Source organism: Talpa occidentalis, unplaced genomic scaffold, assembly GCF_014898055.3.
Source record: "Talpa occidentalis isolate TD23 unplaced genomic scaffold, MPIMG_talOcc4v2.1 talOcc4.8, whole genome shotgun sequence".
Lineage (NCBI taxonomy): Eukaryota > Metazoa > Chordata > Mammalia > Eulipotyphla > Talpidae > Talpa > Talpa occidentalis.
The window spans coordinates 669504-685911 of NW_023605194.1; the positions used below are offsets into that span (position 1 = coordinate 669504).

General features: G+C 71.1%; 1 protein-coding gene across 1 annotated transcript in view; it reads left to right on the plus strand.

Annotated features, from left to right (window-relative positions):
- The window catches only part of TCERG1L (transcription elongation regulator 1 like), a 44430-nt gene that overhangs the window by 18584 nt on the left and 9438 nt on the right, over positions 1-16408 (plus strand). Inside the window, exons 5-8 of the mRNA XM_037496463.1 lie at positions 6849-6940; positions 9327-9415; positions 12702-12856; positions 15358-15427. Coding sequence (XP_037352360.1) covers positions 6849-6940; positions 9327-9415; positions 12702-12856; positions 15358-15427 — 406 coding nt within the window. The remainder of the gene's footprint in view (positions 1-6848; positions 6941-9326; positions 9416-12701; positions 12857-15357; positions 15428-16408) is intronic.

A 16408-nucleotide genomic window follows, 5' to 3' on the forward strand; every position in this document is an offset into this window, starting at 1 on the left:
GGCGGCGTGTGGGTGCCGAGGCGAGCGTGTGAAGAGCAGGCCCCGGCGGGCACGGCCCCGAGCACCGGAGAGCGGGACGCTGTCCCCTCCCGGGGCAGGAGGAGGAGTCGGTGGAATCCGCGTGCCCCAGGCCCCCCAGCTCGCTCCGTGCCGTCGACCAGGGTGTCGAGTCCGTCACGCAGCTGCCGGCCCGGTGCAGCCGCCCTCACCTCAGACCGGCCTCGTCCCTGCACTTGCAGGCGGAGGCTGTGGCGCCTCGGCAGGGTCCGGGCTGCCCCGCCGCCCCGCTCCCCCAGTGCCCCGCGGGCGCCCAGAGGCAGGTGCCGTGCGGCCAGGCCGGGACCCGCTGCCACAGGCCCCAAGCGCCCGGGTCTGAAGGGAGATTGAACAAAACGTCTCTCGACATTTTATTTTGATTAAAACATTAAAGTGCATGTCAGCTCCTCGTGGAAACAGTAAATCTTTACGGAGGAAAATGAGAACACGGGGCGGCGGGAGTAATGACTCGGGTTTCGGGCCCCGCGTGCCTGCTTGGCTGACACGGGCCGTGTGCATCGTGGGCCCAGATTAATATTTGGAAAATGAGTTATTGACTGGAGACATAATTTATTACTAATAAGCAAAATGTTTGTGGCCTGGGCCTGCCGGGGCGGTTGGGGGTGTGGGGGAGGGCAGAGCCGGGCGGGGCCGGGCCTCGCGCCTGTGGGAGCTGAGCTGCAGGCGTCCGGACAGGGCAGAGCCGCTCTGCTGCGGGCGACCCTGTGCCCCGCCCCGCCCCTCGGGCGCTTTCCCTCCTGACTGCCCATGGCCCTCGGCTTCCAAGGCCTGGCCGGCCCGGGCTGCTCTGGCGGCAGCGGGCAGTGGCAGGTGCTGAGCGCTGCGGGCGGGGGTGGAGGATGGTGAGGGGCGGGCGTCGCCCTTGGTCTCTGCTGACACCCCCTGAACACACAGACCTCAGGGTACCCCCGCGCCTGGCACCAGCAGCTCTTGGGGCCTTGAAATCACAGCCGGTGAGCGAGGCTGGTCAGAAGCCCACGGACTCCAGGGCCTGCGCCTCGGTCAGGCCTCTGCTTACCCCCGTGTTTGCCCCCGGGTGCCCCTCGCTTAGCCCGAAACACGTTTTGGAAGCTGGAGAAAGAACAGTCCTCTAGACGCCTGACGCTCCGGCCGGGTGGCAGCCTAGGGGCCTGGGGCAGTGACCGGGCCCGGAGCCGTCAGCGCCCGAGCGCACCGTCCTCGGAGAGCAGCACCGAGCCGGCCCCGCGCGCCTCAGCCTGGGATACTCCCATGTGCAAGCGTGTGTCCGCGGCGTGTCTGCAGCTTCGGGGAGTATTCAGCCCGAAACGCTCGCGGCTGCCCGGCCGCCTGGCGGCCAGAGCCTGCCCCGCGGAGCAGCAGGGAGGCAGGCGGCAGCCCCGCGGCCCCCGCGCTTCACTAGCGCGCTTCTCCCAGCAGCCACGCTGGGACGGCGGGTATTTACTGTCAGGCCTTGTTAACGTAAAAATGCCCGCTCTCCGGTGCTGCCACGTCCCCCTGGCGCTCCCGAGCAAACTCCCGCCCTCCACTGTGGTCACAGCCGGCGCAGGCCCGGCCCCCACGCGGGACGCAGGCTCCGGTGCGCAGGCCGCGCTGAGGCCACTGGGGGCTTCTCTCCTGTCCCGGCCCCCGCCGCCCCCCGCTCTGACGCAAGCCCACCCACTGCCCGCTGCCGCCTGCTGCCCTGCCTGCCTCCCGCACTCCTGGTCACCAGCCGGGTCCCGCTGGGCCGTTCTGCCCCCTCTGCTGGCCGCAGGGTCAGCAGCGGCGGCGGAGGAGGGGCTGTCACTTTGCTCTTCCCAAGGACGGCTCAGGCCGCGGCGGGGAGTCCGTGCCGGCCGCGGGCCGGGGTGTCGGGGGGCAGCCCGCCGCTCCCTGGCTCCACGGAGGAAGCCGCTTGGAGTCTGACTCCTCGATTTTTTCTCTCGCCTTTTGATTTTATTGCCATTTTTGACATTGGGAGAAATTGAAAACCTGCTTAGGTTTCACGGCTGCACTTTTGGAAGCGAGTGTCGTGGCCGGCAGCCAGGATGCGCCGGCTGGGCCCCGCCCCAGTACCAGCCTTCCTCGGAGGGGCTGCTGGGAGGAGGGAGAAGGCGCCGAGGCGGACGGTCCCTCCCTCCCTGAGGGAGCCACTGGCCGGGCACAAAGGCCTGGTGCGGGGAGAGCGGATGGCGAGCGGGGACGCTGGCTGCAGGCTGAGCCCCGGGTGGGTGCCCGGCGGGGCGGGCAGGGCGGGACGGGCCCATTCCCGGCACAGACCGTGGACGCGGGGGAGGCCGGGCCTGGCTGGCGAGCCCTCCGCACCTGTTGCTGAGCGGGGGCGGGGTGTCCCTCCGGCCGCCTGGGGAGCTGAGAGGACTCGGTGCAAAGGCAGGACGCTGGGCCCGTGCTCAGTGCGTCCGCCTGAGCGTCCTGGGGTGAGGCCCTCACCGGGCTGGGCCTGGCTCCCGCCGCCAGTTCTGGAGTTTCCTTGCACCCCGGGTGGCGCTGCGCTCCGCGTGAACGCTGTGCCGCGTGCCGGGAAGAGCAGAGGGCAGTCCTGGCGGGGCTCAGAGTGGGGTCTGACCTGGAGTTGGGGGCCTCGGGCCGGAGTGTGGCCCGGCGTGGGGTCCCGGGAGGCGGTGGGCGGCCTGGGACAGGGTCTGCGCCACCCCCAAGCCTCCCTGCTCACCGCCCAGCGAGCCCCTCCCGCGCCTGCTCTGACCGGGGCTGCCTGGCGTTGCCGTCCCGGCCCAAGGCCACCGGAGTTTGCCCAGCTCTGTCCTGCAGGCGCGCTGTGCCCGTGGACCGAAGCCGCCAGGGAACGTCAGGGAACCTCCAAGGCACCTCCCGTGCCTCAGGACCGAGAGCGCCCCAGCCGGCTGCCTCGGCTTCCGCTCAGCGGGGCTCCGTCGGCCTCCTGCCGCCTCCAGCCCTCGCCCCCTCTTGGGAGGCGTCAGGGCGCCCCGGAGCCCTTGTTCTCGGAAAGTCCTTCCTCCTCTCTCAGGCACTTGTCTCGGCAGCCACGGGGCCAGCTCACCGGGGCGAGGGCTGCTGGCCCCGGGATGTTTGCCCTTTGACGACTACCAGGTGGAGCCGTCCCAGCCAGTCAGACGGGGAGCAGCGGGGCTGAGGCTCTGCTGGAGGTGGCGGCCTGCACGCCCTCCCGCCCCCCGAGGGCGCCCGCCACAGTGGCCGTCCAGCGGCAGAGCAGGGCCGGGCCCGCTGAGCGTTCTCCCCTTTCCCCGACAACGGTGTGCGCACGTCCTGCCAGCCTGGGCAGACTCCGGCCCCGCCTGGCGGCCACCTCGGCACTAGCCATGGGCTTGTTCCTGCTGCGCTGCTGGGCAGCGGGAGGCCGGAGGAGAGGAAGAAACCATGCGACAGGGGCCGAGGACAGAGCCGGGGGCCCTGCAGTGTCCCTGTCTCGGGCCCTGTGCCTGGCGCCGGGACGTCTGGCCCCGGCCGTCCCCACCCCGTGCTCCGGGGGCTGGGAAGGAGGCCCAGGAGAGCCGGTTCCGGACCAGCCCCGTCAGCCTGACATGGCTGGAGTCCGGGCTGCGGGGAGGGCAGCACGTTCCGTGTCCACGCAGGCAGCCAGCGAGGCGGCCCTGAGCAACACCTGTCCGAGAGCGAGCTGAGCCCCTGCCAGAGGCGCCCCTGCGCCTGCCAGCCCCAAACAAACAGGCTCGGCCTGCTCGTGCCCTGCATCCGGTGTGCCTGCCAGGCGACCGACGGATTCCCTCCCCGCGCTGCCCTCCCGCTGCCCCTCAGGCTTGCTGAGCGCGCTGGGGAGAAGGCCGCGTCTGCAGCCCAGGGCCCTGCACGTCGTCGGCCAGACTCAGCAAGCCCCGTGGCCTGTGGTCTCAGCGTGTGTGCACACATGTGCACCATGGACGCAGGCGAGTGGCCGGTGTGTGCGTCTATGCACGTGTGTGCACGTGTGTGTGCGTGTGTGGGCATGTGCATGTGTGCGTGGCCAGTCTGCACAGGTGAGCTGGAAGGCCTGTGTCCCGGGCCGCATCAGGCCCCAAGGACAGCAACGGCAGGGGGACTCGCTGATGCACGGGGGAGGGGGTGGCTGGTTCCGGGGGATCCAAGCTGCGCTCGGTGGGGTGACCCTCCAGTGAGTGACTGCACCGTCTGTTAGACTTTAGCTCGACTTTAGGACGCACGGAACCACCGGGCACACGCGGGGGCCCTCCTCATGCTGCCCCCCGGGGCCGGCTGCCTGCCTGGCGTGGCTGTGTGTCACCCGTGTCCGCCGTCCTTCTGTCTGTCCCCCGCGGGCAAAGCAGTCGCACAGGCGAGGGGACTCTTGGCTTCCCTGTGAAAACTTCCGCAGCCGATTTCTCGGTGTTTCTGCGGGAGCCGGCGGCCCCTTCGCGCATTGTGTCCTGGCGCATGGTGGGGGCTCTAATCCCCACTAGTGCAGCTCCTAACCTCGCCCTCAACGACACTAATTGCGTCAGGAACAGCCAGGGACCTTCACAAGCCTTCACTACACATAAATAACGCCCCCAATTAGCCGCCACCGCGCGGCAGCCTCTGTCTTCCTGTCAGGAGCCGCGCCCGGGGTGCTAATTGCAGGAGCGGGAACGGGGGAGCGGCTCATCCAGGCCAGCGCGTCCTGGGCCTTGGGTCCGGCGGCCACTGCAGGGGGCTGGGAGCTCACTGTCCCCAGGAGAGGGGGATGGGTCTGCACAGAGCTGGGGAGAAGGGGAGCTGCCAAGGAGGGGGCGGAGGGGCAGGCCAGTCCACTGGCACCGCCTGGACCGGGCAGGAGGTCTGGTCCCGCAGTGCTGCCCTACAGCTGGTTGCACGGCCTCCAAGGCAAGAGACCATGTCAGCTCTGAAGGAGCAGGGCTGAGCTGAGCTGCCGGGCGCTGGGCAGGGATCAGCGCCGATGCTCTGGCATGCGGAGCACAGCCAGGGAGGACAGCTGGGGACAGCCAGGGAGCACAGGTGCAGGGCATAGCTGGGGAGCACGCCCAGGCATCACAGCCGTGGAGCACAGCCAGGGAGGACATCCACGGAGCACAGCCAGGGAGCATGACCAGGGAGCACAGCTGGGGAGCACCTCCAGGGAGGACGGCTGCGGAGGACAGCCGGACCTCACTCCCCGCGCAGGGCTCTGCTGCCGAGAGGCCCCGTGGGACCAGGCCCGAGAGGGGCAGGTGGAGGGAGAAACGCCCGGTGCCGGGTGCCAGGCCCAGAGGGGTGGCCTGGGGCAGCCGACCGCAGCCACCGCAGGGAGGCAAGATCCCCGGGGCCCGTGACCGGAGCCTGAGGGCCCTGGCCACCGCGCGCAGGTCCACGCGGGTGGCAACCCTGAAAACAGGGTCCCGCCTCTCCCGGGAGAGACCAGCGGACAGTGGTCAGCGTAGGATGTGTGAGGAGGGAGGGGTGGACGCAGGGGCATGGGGAGGGGGTGTCTCAGCGCTGGCGGGCACCCTGGGGGTCAGGGCGGGTGCCTCGGCTGGGGTGGGGTGTTTTGGGGGGACGGCGGCCCAGAATCCCCCAGAACGGGGCTGTTTCTGGGCGGGGTGGCTCCTCTAGGCCCACCGGCCATGTGACGTCACAGCCCCCGTGGGCCCCCTCCCAGCCGGCGCCGCGAGGGCTGGTGTTGGCCGTCGGCCAGGCACAGCCGTGTGGGCCGAGCGACCGGAGTCACCGTCCTCTTGAAAGTAAAGAAAATATCTGAAAGAAGTTTGAAAAAAGGTGTCAGAGCTAGTTTTGTCGCCGGGACGCGACAGGTGTCGTTCCGTGCCCCCGCGTGCGGACGGGGCGGGGGCGGGCGGCGTCCTCACGCTCAGAGGGCCTGGGGGCCGCGCCCGCTCCACGGCCGTGGGGTCCCGGGCCCGCCGGCTGCCGAGCCGCCTGCCTCTGCTGCAGCCCCCGGGCGCCTGTCCAGACGAGGGGCCGGTCCCCCGCCCGTGCCCGGGTCTGTCCCTCCGCGTCACGGAAGGGCCGGGCGGATGACCTCGTCACCGTCAGGAGCCGCGGCTCAGAGAAGCTTTAAATCGACGCTTGTTCCTCTCAACTGCGACCGCGCGGGCCCGGCCCACGGGGTGTGTGGGGAGCGAGGCCGGTGCCCCACGGGGCTCCCCCTCTGGTCTCCCTCGTGTCCAGCTGAGCTGAGGGCTGGGGGAGGGGGGCTGGGGGAGGGCAGGGGAAGGGGCTGGGGGAGGGCGGGGGAGGGGGCTGGGGGGAGAGCTGGGGGAGGGCCAGGGGGATGTGGGAGGAGGGCGGGGGAGGGGGGCTGGGGGAGGCAGGGGAGGGGGCTGGGGGAGGGGCTGGGGGGTGGGGGAGGGGGCTGGGGGAGGGCGGGGGAGGGGGCCTTAGGGGATGGAGCCGGGTTTGGGGACTGCCCTTTCCTGCGGAGGGCGTCCCCCCTGGGCCTGGTGATTGAGGGGTGTCTGCAGGGGAACCCACCATGTGACAGAGAGGCGGGAGATGAATCCCCCTCAGCTGCCAACTCCGTGAAGCGCCAATTTGAGCGATTTCACAGAGCTCAGAAGGGATTTGCGGTTTAGGGGAAAGTGTCTGGGGGGGAGGAGCTGGGGGGTGCCGTGGGGAGCAGAGGGGCGAGGGGACCTGGTCCTGACGCCTGTGGCTGGAGTCCTGCTTGGGGCGCCAGTCCCGGCGGGCGCTGGGGAGGCCGGCCCAGGTGGCGCTGCCAGGATCGTCGTGCTGAGGCCTCGAGGGGCTGCTGGGAAATCTGCCCGGCACAGCGGCCGCCGGGGCCTGCCTGGGTTCCCGAGATCACTTGCCCTGTTGACTTTTCCCAACGGTGAGCACCAGGTGCTGACGATGCCTTTGCCCAGCAGGTAGGAGCCGGGAGCGCGGCCGAGCGCCCTGCCCGCCGGCCCTGCTGCTGCACGCGGAGCGCCGGAGCCCGGCCGGGGACCCGGGACACCAGGTGGGTCGGCTGCACCTGTGCTGGCAGGCGGGGCGGGCGGGAGCAGGTGCCCTGCGACCCCGGGGCGTGCCGGGACAGGGCCGGCGCTGGGAGCCGGCCACGCCGGGGCGGCAGGAGTCCGAGGGCAGCGCAGCGGGGCCAGTGGGCAGCTCCTAGCCTGCTCCCCGGCCAGGGCCACGGGCCTCAGGAAGGAGCCCGGCGAGCGGTCTCGCAGGCCCTGCCGGCGGCTCGGGTTAACCCAAGTTAGCTTTCTCCTAAACACGCGCATCTTCGGCCCTCGTTTGCCCAGTTGCCAAATGGTATTTTCAGGACGGACCCAATCACTGGGGGCCTCGTGCCCGGGAACTGGCCGGCTCTGCCCGGCTCCCTGGAGAGGAGGCCAGACGTGGCCCTGACCCGTCCGGCTTGGCTGACCCCGCCTCGGCGCCTGGTCTCCCCCATGGCCCACGAGGCCCCCCACGTCCTTCCTGCCCGGCCCGCAAGGCCCCGCATTCCGGCTCGCGTCTCCCTGCGCCGTGCCCAGGGAGAGGCCCAGATCGCTCACGCCGGGGGTGCCCATGAGCCCGGGGCCCCTGTGCGGGTGAGCCGGGACGTCCCTGGCGGCGACTCATTAAACGGGCAGTTTACCACTGGGTCCTGCACGTCTGACTCACTTTTATTTCCTGAGCAGGGAGGGAGTTTTATGCGACGATCAGCTGTTTTTATCACCAACAGGAAATCATAACCAGCGGAGCCACGGCGGCCCGAGCCGGCCCCTCGGAGCCTGGCCCTGCCCTGTCCCTCGTGTCTTGCCAGTAATTAGCGGGTGATCTGCGGCCCAGGGGCTGCTGGTTGGGGTTCTGTGGGTCAATTGGCCTCCTAATGAGATCGCCTGGTTTTTCTAATTGGATCAGTGGCGTAAACTCTGCCCTTAACACATACACTGTTTTAAGACAACTGTTCTCAACACTCCCCGGTAAGGCTGATTATTTATCCTGACCTTGTTCCCCCACGAAACAAAGTCTTTCCATCCCCAGGAAATGCTGGGAGCGGCCGGGCTTAGGGACACCCACGCGCACCCGGGCCGCCTGCCCGGGGCCTGTCCCACGAGTGATGGCACAGGGCACCCTCATAATGCCGGGGCGCGGAGGCCCGTCCAGGGTGCTCTCCCCTCGCCCCAGCAGACACCCGGCCCCGGAGCGATGTTGGTTGGCGTCGGGGCCCTCATCCTCCCTCGGTGCCCCCCTCCCCCCGCCTTCCTGGCCGTTCCCCTGGTGAGTGGGCGTCACGCCACTCCCGGCCCCTCGGGGCTCCTGTCCCCGGCGCTGCGGACAATGGGTTATCCATGTCCTGGGCGTTAGGGTGCCCGTGACCAGCGCTTCCTTCCCACCACCTGCAAGGGGGGTGCAGGCCACACGTGGGCTGGGCCCTCCCCGCGCCTCCCTCAGGGGACCCCTCCCCAGGGGCACATGGGGTCCTGCTGAACCTGACGGGCGCCGGCGTGAGGCCCTCGGCGTGAGGTGAGCTGTAGCGGCCCCACAGCCAGCTCAGGACAGGGCTGCTCTCTGGACAAGCGTATCTTGCCCTCGCCCGGCTTTCAGGGGAGAGGACACGCTCTTCCTGAGGTCTCCGAGCTTGGGTTAGTGCCAGAGAGCCAGCAGGGACCACCCCACGTCCGGCGGCCGCGGGCTGTGTGGGCCCCCATGCGGCGGCCGCTCCCTGCAGGGAGTCAGCCCTGCTCCCCCGGGTCCGCTGGACACCGTGGTGGTGCGTGGACCCCGTCCGTCTGGACGGGCCTGGCTCGCACTGACCTACCCCGCCTCACCTCGGACACGCTGGTCCCCTCCAAGCTGCGTGCGCCGCGGCCAGACCCAGTGTGCTGCCCGACCGCCCGTCCCTAACACCCAGCAGTCGCCGCCATGTCCTCCGGGCTGTGCTGCACGCTCTGGGACCGAGACAGACGCAGGAGGCCCCCGCCCCTGCTGGCGGCCACTCCAGAGCTGCAGAGATCGGGTCCTCGATTCCCTCCGGCCTCCTGCCTCCCAGGGGTCCTCCTGCTTCTGGGGGCTCCAGCCGCGGGGTCCACGCACTGGGAGACAAATCCAGCGACGTCCTGCCCCGCGGCGGGAGGAGCCTGAACGCCTCTTGCGGCCACACCGTACCCCCTGTTGGTGGCGGCTGGGTGGCTGGGTGGCCGCTGGGCGGCGGGGCTGGCGAGGCCGGGCTGCTCTGCAGAGTCGGCCATGCCCTCAAGCCCACTTTGTCGGCATGACTGTCCTCGCGCTGGGCAGTGCTGAGCGGCCCCAGCCGGTGACCGCCCTCGCGGCTCTGATGGGAGACTTGCTGGCTGCTGCTGGGTGCGGACGAGCGTCCGGCTGAGAAAGTGCCCCCTCTCTTTCTGCTAAAGGAGCCTCCGCCCCTCCTGGTGACCAGAGAGGACGGCGCAGCCAAAGGCACGCGACCCGTGGCGTCCACCCCGGTGCCCGGATCCCCCTGGTAAGGTGCCTGAGCAGCGGGCGAGGGCCCGGCGCGGCCGTCACCCTGGAGCCCCGAGCCGCTGCCGCGCGCTAGGGCTGGGTTTGCGGCCCCGGGGCTCAGTGTCCTCAGCGGGCCAGCGCCACAGGCCCGCGCCGCCGGAGCCCAGAGGGCGGTTCCCTGCCCTGGAGTGGGTGGTGGTGGGCAGCGGGCAGCCTCTCCCCGTGCCCCTGGGATCCAGGCCCCGAGACCCACACTCCAAACACCCCTGCCGGGAGCTGCGGCTTTGGTATTTACAAAGGCCCCTTTACAGTGGGGTGATTTGGGGGCAGCAGAGAGGGGCGGTTAAAGTAAAATTCAGCTTAAAGCCTGAAGGTCGGGGCGCAGGGCGCGTGGGGAGAAGCCTCGGGGCGAGGGCCGGGGTCGGTCCCCGGGGCCCTGCAGGCCTTGGCTTCTGTGACGAGGCTCTGGGCTCCCGGGTCAGGCTCTGATGCTGGAACGCGCCTCCGGAGGGCTGCGTGTCCCTCTGCCCGGCCCGGCCCTCCCCTCTGGTCACCGAACAGCGGGGAAAGGTCCGGCAGCAGTGACGGCCACAGGCAAAGTCCTGACGAGCCCGCGGAGGACTTGAAGGCAGAGGGTCCGTGGTGGGCAGCGCCGGGGAGCCCGGCCGGCTGCTCCTGCGTGTCCGTCTCTCGGGGACCCCACGGGCGGGTGGAGAACCGGGCACTGTCCCTGCGGCGAGGCCTGTCCTGGTGGGTGCAGGCCGCGCCGGTTGGGCCCACGGAGACAGACAGGGCTGGAGGACCAGGGGCCTGCATGTGGGGGGCTCACGGGGGTGATGACGGAAGCTGGGACGAGGCGCCCCCAGAGCTTGTGAGGGTCGGGGTTCACTGGCTGCAGGGCGCTGGGAGCCCGGGTCTCATCGGCTGAAACACACTTTCGTCCGTGGGCTGCTCGGCGCCCGGCTGCTCCCCACGCTGGAATCCGTCGGGCGCTGACCCAGCCTGCGGACCGGGCAGCTGAGGAGAGGGACGGCGGCAGCGCCCAGGAGTCACAGGCGCGGCTGGAGGCGGGGCGTGCACTTGTCCCTTCAAGTGTGCACAAGATGATGCATGAGTTAAGACCGCGTGGCGCGGCTGGTCGGTCGGCTTGGAACCAACCGTGGGCGTGGACGGGCAGCTTCTGCCCGAGCCTCCTTCGTTCACCCGCCTCAGCTCTTTGGCTCAACTCCGCGCGTGTCCCTGGCGGGCACCGGCTCTGCCTGGACATGCATGTGCAGCCGCAGGCCGCTGTCCCTCTGCCCGCCCCGGCACCAGCCTAGCAGGCCCCTCTGCAGCGCTGTCCCTGGCGGGGAAGCTCGCGGCAGGACGTCGGGGCTGTAACTGCTCCCGCTCCTCCCAGACCCACCTGCAGTCCCGGCTGCCCAGACCCGGCGGCCCCGTCTTGCCTGCCAGACCCTTCTCAGGCCCAGCCCCGTGTCTGGTGGACAGGACACCTGTGAGCTGCCGTCTGTGGCCGAAGTTGAAACCCGGCCCCTAAACCCCACGGCCCAGTGTGTGGCTTGGGGGGTCCTCGCCAGACGGTCTGCATCTCAGGACCCAACACTGAGTGCCCGGGAGCCTTCGCGTCCCCAGGCAGCTGGGCGCAGCCCAAGGCAGGCCTCGGAAGGAGGTGGGGGCCGGGCGGGAAGTGCCTGCTGGGGAGGGCGAGGCTGGGCACGGCGGCGGCAGGCGGGACGGGGAGCAGGGGTTCCAGAGTCACCCGCAGCCTCTAGAAGGGGGCGCCGGTGATGTCACGCGTGGGTGCAGCGGGGAGGCAGGGCGGCGGGTCCTGTCCCAGGCTCCTGCCCACGCACAGTGCCGTTACCTTCCCTTCGCGCTCAGAGAAAGCTCCTCACGTCACCGCGTCCACAGCAGAAAGGCCGGCAGCCCCCTCCCAGGGGTCCCCCCTCAACGCCGGCCCCAGGGCTCCCCGCAGCCTCCCAGCCCACGAGACTCTCTGCCCACAGAAAGCGGGGGGGTCCCTCCTTTGCTGCTTGGGTTCCGTGGGGGATGTCGGAGCCACAGCCCCTTTCCCACGTCCCAGCCCGGTGGCGAGCGGCCAGGGCGGGGCGAGGGGCCCCCGAGGCAGGCGGGTCCAGAGCTGGAGGCCGCGGCCCCACCTGCAATGACCACCGCTGCAGCCGGCTCTCGGCGGGGCCCACCCTGAGTGGGGTGCTGACGCCGCCAGGACACGCAGGCCGGGGGAGCCCTGACGCCCCCCAGTGGAGGCCTGGCCCCCACCAGCTCATCCTGTCCCACGGGGTCAGGAGCCCCGGCTCTGCCCCAGGCCTTCCCTCAGCCGCCAGATCCCACGGTGACTTCCAGGGCGGGGTGGTGGCCCCTCCGGGTGTCCCCGCAACCCGGGCCTTCTCGGCACCTCAGGGTCATCTCCAGGAAGGGCCTGTCCGCCTGGCGCCCAGGACGTGGGGTTCTGCCCCAGCCTCGAGCTCAGCCCCCGAACAGCAAGAGCCACGTCCCTGCGGAGCCGCGCCTGGGGGCCGGAACTGCCCGCGCCTGGCCGCGCGAGGTGGGCGCCCCCGGCCCCCCGGCACTCCTCCCCCGAGAGGCCAGCGGCCAGGAGCTTTGGCGCCTCCCGGCCAGGCCTGCAGCAGCGGGGGACGAGGAGAACCCCGTGCAGGCGGGGGGCTCCTGGCCCTGCAAGCCGGGGACCAGGAGGGGGAGGCCGGGCCAGCGCCTCCTGTGCCCATCCTGGCCTGTCCCAGGTGGAGCCAGAGGTGGGGGCAGCCCTGGCCTCGACCCCCTGGATGCTTTGAGGTGGGATGGAGTCCCCAGGGCCTGGGCTGCCGGCACCCCTCCCTGCTCCCTCCCGCCTGGGATGCTTTCCCTCCTTACTCTTCCCTCCTCTCTGCTGAGCTTCCACGTCCGCCCTGGGCACTTCGGGCAGCTCCACGCAGGACCCCGCGGCCCAAGTGCGGAACGCCGGGGCTGGGGCTCGGGAGGCCACGCGCCCTTGCTGCTGGCGCCTGCAGGCCGTGCTCGGGCCAGGACCCGTCCCAAGGGCTCGCCCTGGGTTCCCCCAGAGGCCGGGTTCCCCTAGGCTGGGTCCGTGGGGGACGACTGGACGCGGGGGGCGGGGGGCTGGTGAGTGAGATGGGGTGAAGGGCTGGGAGCCCCAGACCCGCCTCTGCTGCCGCCCTGCCCCGTGCCCAGAGGCTGCCCGGCGTGGGCTGGGTCCGAGGGCGGGTGCCCGGGCCGGGCCGGATTTCCGGGGGGAAGCCTGGCGGCTGAGCGTGCTCCCTCCGCAGGTGCGTGGTCTGGACCGGCGACGACCGGGTTTTCTTCTTCAACCCCACGATGCAGCTGTCGGTGTGGGAGAAGCCGGGGGACCTGCGGAACCGCGGGGACCTCAACCGCATCCTGGAGGACCCCCCGCACAAGCGCAAGCTGGAGGCGGCAGCAAGTAACTGGGCGGGCGGCCCCGTCTATGAGGGGGGGCGGGGGGGCGCCGGCCTGCGGGGCGGGGGCAGGGCTTCAGAGCGCGCCTGGGGGGCTGCGGTGGCCGAGGCTTTAGGGTGCGCCCTGGCCCTGGAGGGCTCCTCCCGACCTGCTTCCCCGGGGGTGCGGCTCCGCCCCCCGCAGCGCAGCCTCAAGGGCAGCAGATGGAGCCGACTCCTCGCGGGAGGGTCTCCGTTTGGCTTCTGTGGGGTGTCTGGTGGGGCCCCGGGACACTCGCCTCGGGGGGCTCGAGATGGCACAGCTGCGTTTCTACTCAAATGCAGGGGTGCGTGGCTGGGGGTGTAGAGGACGGTGGAATCGGGGTTTGGGCTTTGATTCGGAGCATTGTTAGCAGTGCTGAGGGTGGGACCGGACGGTTCTTGCAAAGCGGCCGCGGACTCTTGGGATGGGCGCCGGGGGCCATGGTCGCTCAGCCCGCGACAGCGGGTCCTCGGCAGAGCCCGCGATGCCGCTGGGTGCGGGCGTGGCCAGCGCGGGGCTGGCTCGGCCTCGGTCTCCGGCCCCTCCTCTGGCGAAATGGATGCTGCAGGCGGGGGAGGCCGGGCCAGAGTCCCGGCAGAGCCTCAGCCCCGCCCGCAAGTGGCGCCAGGAGGGCTGGGCTGTGGCCCCGGGCCAGGGGACGCTCCTCGCCTCAGCTCGACTCTTGCAGGAGACTGGGCGGCCCCCCACCCCGCCTCCCCCGTTCTGCAGCGCGGCAGGGCCGGCTCGGGCAGGGCCCACGAGGCCAGGTGCAGCTGGCGTCCGCTTCTCTCGCCTGGACCAGGATAGGCCTGAGGGACATGGGCGCCCGCAGAGCTGCCCCTTCGCCACCTGCGTCCCGGGCTCTGAGGCCCGCAGGAGGGGACGGTGCGGGAGACACCTGAGCCCCGACGCGGTTGAAGGGTTTGTCTGAACGGAGTTGCTCCCGTCGGCAGCGTCAAGCGGACGGGGTGGGCCACGCGGGGGCCGGGGCTTCCGCAGAGGAGGTGGCGGGGACGGGTCGCTGGCCGTCCTCCTGGGGTCCCAGCCGGACCTCACGCTGGCCCGTCCACGCTGGCTGTGCTCACGGCCCGCTGGGCGCTGGGGCCTGGGTGGTCCCGGGTGGTCGGTGTGAGGACAGGCGCCCGGAGACTGGCCCTTCCTGGGCCCGGCTGCGGGTTCTGGACGGAGCCGCCTCCCGGGGCGCCCGGGGGGACCCAGCTGGACCACGCCAGCCCCGCGGCCCTGTGGGGTCGGCCGCGTTTCCCAGCAGCGAGTCTCGCGCCTTGAGCGTCCTGGCGCCTGCGTCTGGCCTGCGATGGGGCGGCTGAGCGTTCCCGTTGGCGGCGGGGTTTTCAGGAGACAAACGGAATAAATGGATTTTATAAAATGGCTGCCTCGTCTAAGTGCTGGTCGGCTTGGGGTGTGTCCCTGCGTGTGAGCCTGGGCACCCGCGGGGGGCGGGTGGGGGCAGGCCCTGAAGGCGCCCCAGTCCCCGGGGCGGCCGAGCGCGGAGCCCCGCCCCCCTCCCCGCAGCCGAGGCGCCTCCTCGCTGACATTGCGGGGCGTCAGGCGAGCTGAGTTATTTCCAGTCACCTTGCGGCGCGCCCAGGGTTTTTATGGCCGCGGCTGAGCCGTTAGTGGAGAGGAACAGCCGCGGAAGGGGGGGCGAGGGGCCGCGCCCGGCCGTGCTCCCCGTGGGGCTGCCTGGTCTCCACCCAGCCCTGCCCCGCCGGTCCCCAGGGTTCCCCAGGACCCGGTGGACACGGGGAGGGCCCTGCAGCTCCTGAGTGGCACAGGGTGGACGGTGTCGGATACTAGCTGGCCGGGGTTGGGGGGGGAGGTGAGGTGGGGGGCTGGGGAGGTGAGGGTGGGGGTGTTGGGGTGGGGGGTGTTGGGCGTCTGCAGGGGGTGTTGGGCGTCTGCAGTCTCACAGGCTGGGGGGCCCTGGGCAGAGCGGCCCCTGCCCGGCCCACGGGCCTGGAGGACAAACCCCGCGAGCAGGGCCTCACAGCTGCGCTCCCGGGAGCGTTGGTCGCCTGCCAGGCTGGAGAGGCCATCGGGGCCCCCTTGTTGGTGTCTCCTGCTCCCTTTGGGGCTCGTGGAGGGCGCCTCACTGGAAAGCCCATGGGCTCTTCCCAGAGGGCGGAGGCCCGGTCTCTGCAGCCTTTGAAGCTCGTGGTCAGTGGTGCGAGGCCCACTGTGAGGGACCCGGCCTGGGGCTGGGCCCGGAGCTGGGCCGAGTGAGCGGGCTGGCCATCGAGCTCGTCCTGCGGCCTGGCCAGCACCTGTGCAGGGGCTTAGCCCGTGGAGGCGGCTCCTTTGTGCAAAAGAGCGGCCAGATTCCCCCCGGACAGCCCAGAGGCGCCGGTGGGCCAGCGCCAGCTGCAGGGAGAGTCTGTTTCCTTCCAGCCGAGTCTGCTTACAAGTGGGGCTTCCCGGGGCTTCCCCAGGGCTCCCCAACCCGGCTGCCTGGCTTTCTTTCAGCCGACCCCGGCGACGGATCCAGCTCGGAGGACGGCAGCGACGACCAGAACGTGAAAAGCAAGAGGAACCGGTAGGTGTGGCTCCCCGACCCGAGCGGCCGCCCTTACGGGGTCAGGGTCTGTGGCCTCGTCCAGGCTCTGAAGCCTCCTCTCTCAGAGGCCCTTCTGGGCTCCTGCGGGCGCCGCCCCAGTGGCCGCAGCCCGTCCAGGCCCCCAGGGCCCCGCAGCCCACGCCCCCGGCGGCCGCCGGCTCCCAGGACTGAACCAGCTGCCTAAGCACACGCGGGTGCCGTCCGGCCCTCGGCTCGCGGCGGGCACCCCGGAGGCAGCCCCCGCTCAGAGGCAGGTGGCGTCTCCCCTGCAGGGCACTGCTCTGGGGTCCCTGGGGCCTCTGCGCGGCGGGGGCTCGGCCACGGCTCTGCCCTCCTCGTTCCGTGCGCCTCCTGGGCCTTTTGCCGCGTCCCGGTGCCCCTGAGCCACGCTGGGCCTGGCTCCCGTCCCGCTGGTCTCTGCACTGCTGGGGAGCGGCGTTTTCCGGACCCACCTCTTGCGCGGGCGCTGCCCTCTGCCCGCAGTCCCCCCGGAGCCGCCCGCTGCCACCCGAGCTTGTGACAGCGGCTTTTTCTGGAGGTGTGGCTCGCTTTCCCACGGCGGGCGCTTTCTTGGCCAGATTCTCGGCCTCTCGCCCTGCATCCTCTGCCTGTGGGACACAGGGCCTGTCCCCTGCTGTCCCTTCGCTGATGCTGCTGGGTTGACTGTCCGTTCTCTGGAGTTGGCCCCGCTGGGGTCCTGGCTCCGCGGCCCCTTGTCCCTGCGCACGCCAGGGCCCCGCTGTCCATTCTTGGGGTCCCCTGTTTCCCCAGGGCTGCCGCCCACCGCTCCCACTCACGGAGCCAGCCTCGCCTCGTGCAGGCCTGTCCCCTGCTGTCTGAGCCCGGGCCGCTCTGCCCCGTGGGAGGACCGGGCGGCTCGGTGCCTGCGCTGCGGGAGCCGTGAGGTTGCTCCCCTCTGCAGCGTCTCGGTGCTGTTAGGGGCCCGGTCCCGAGGCGCAG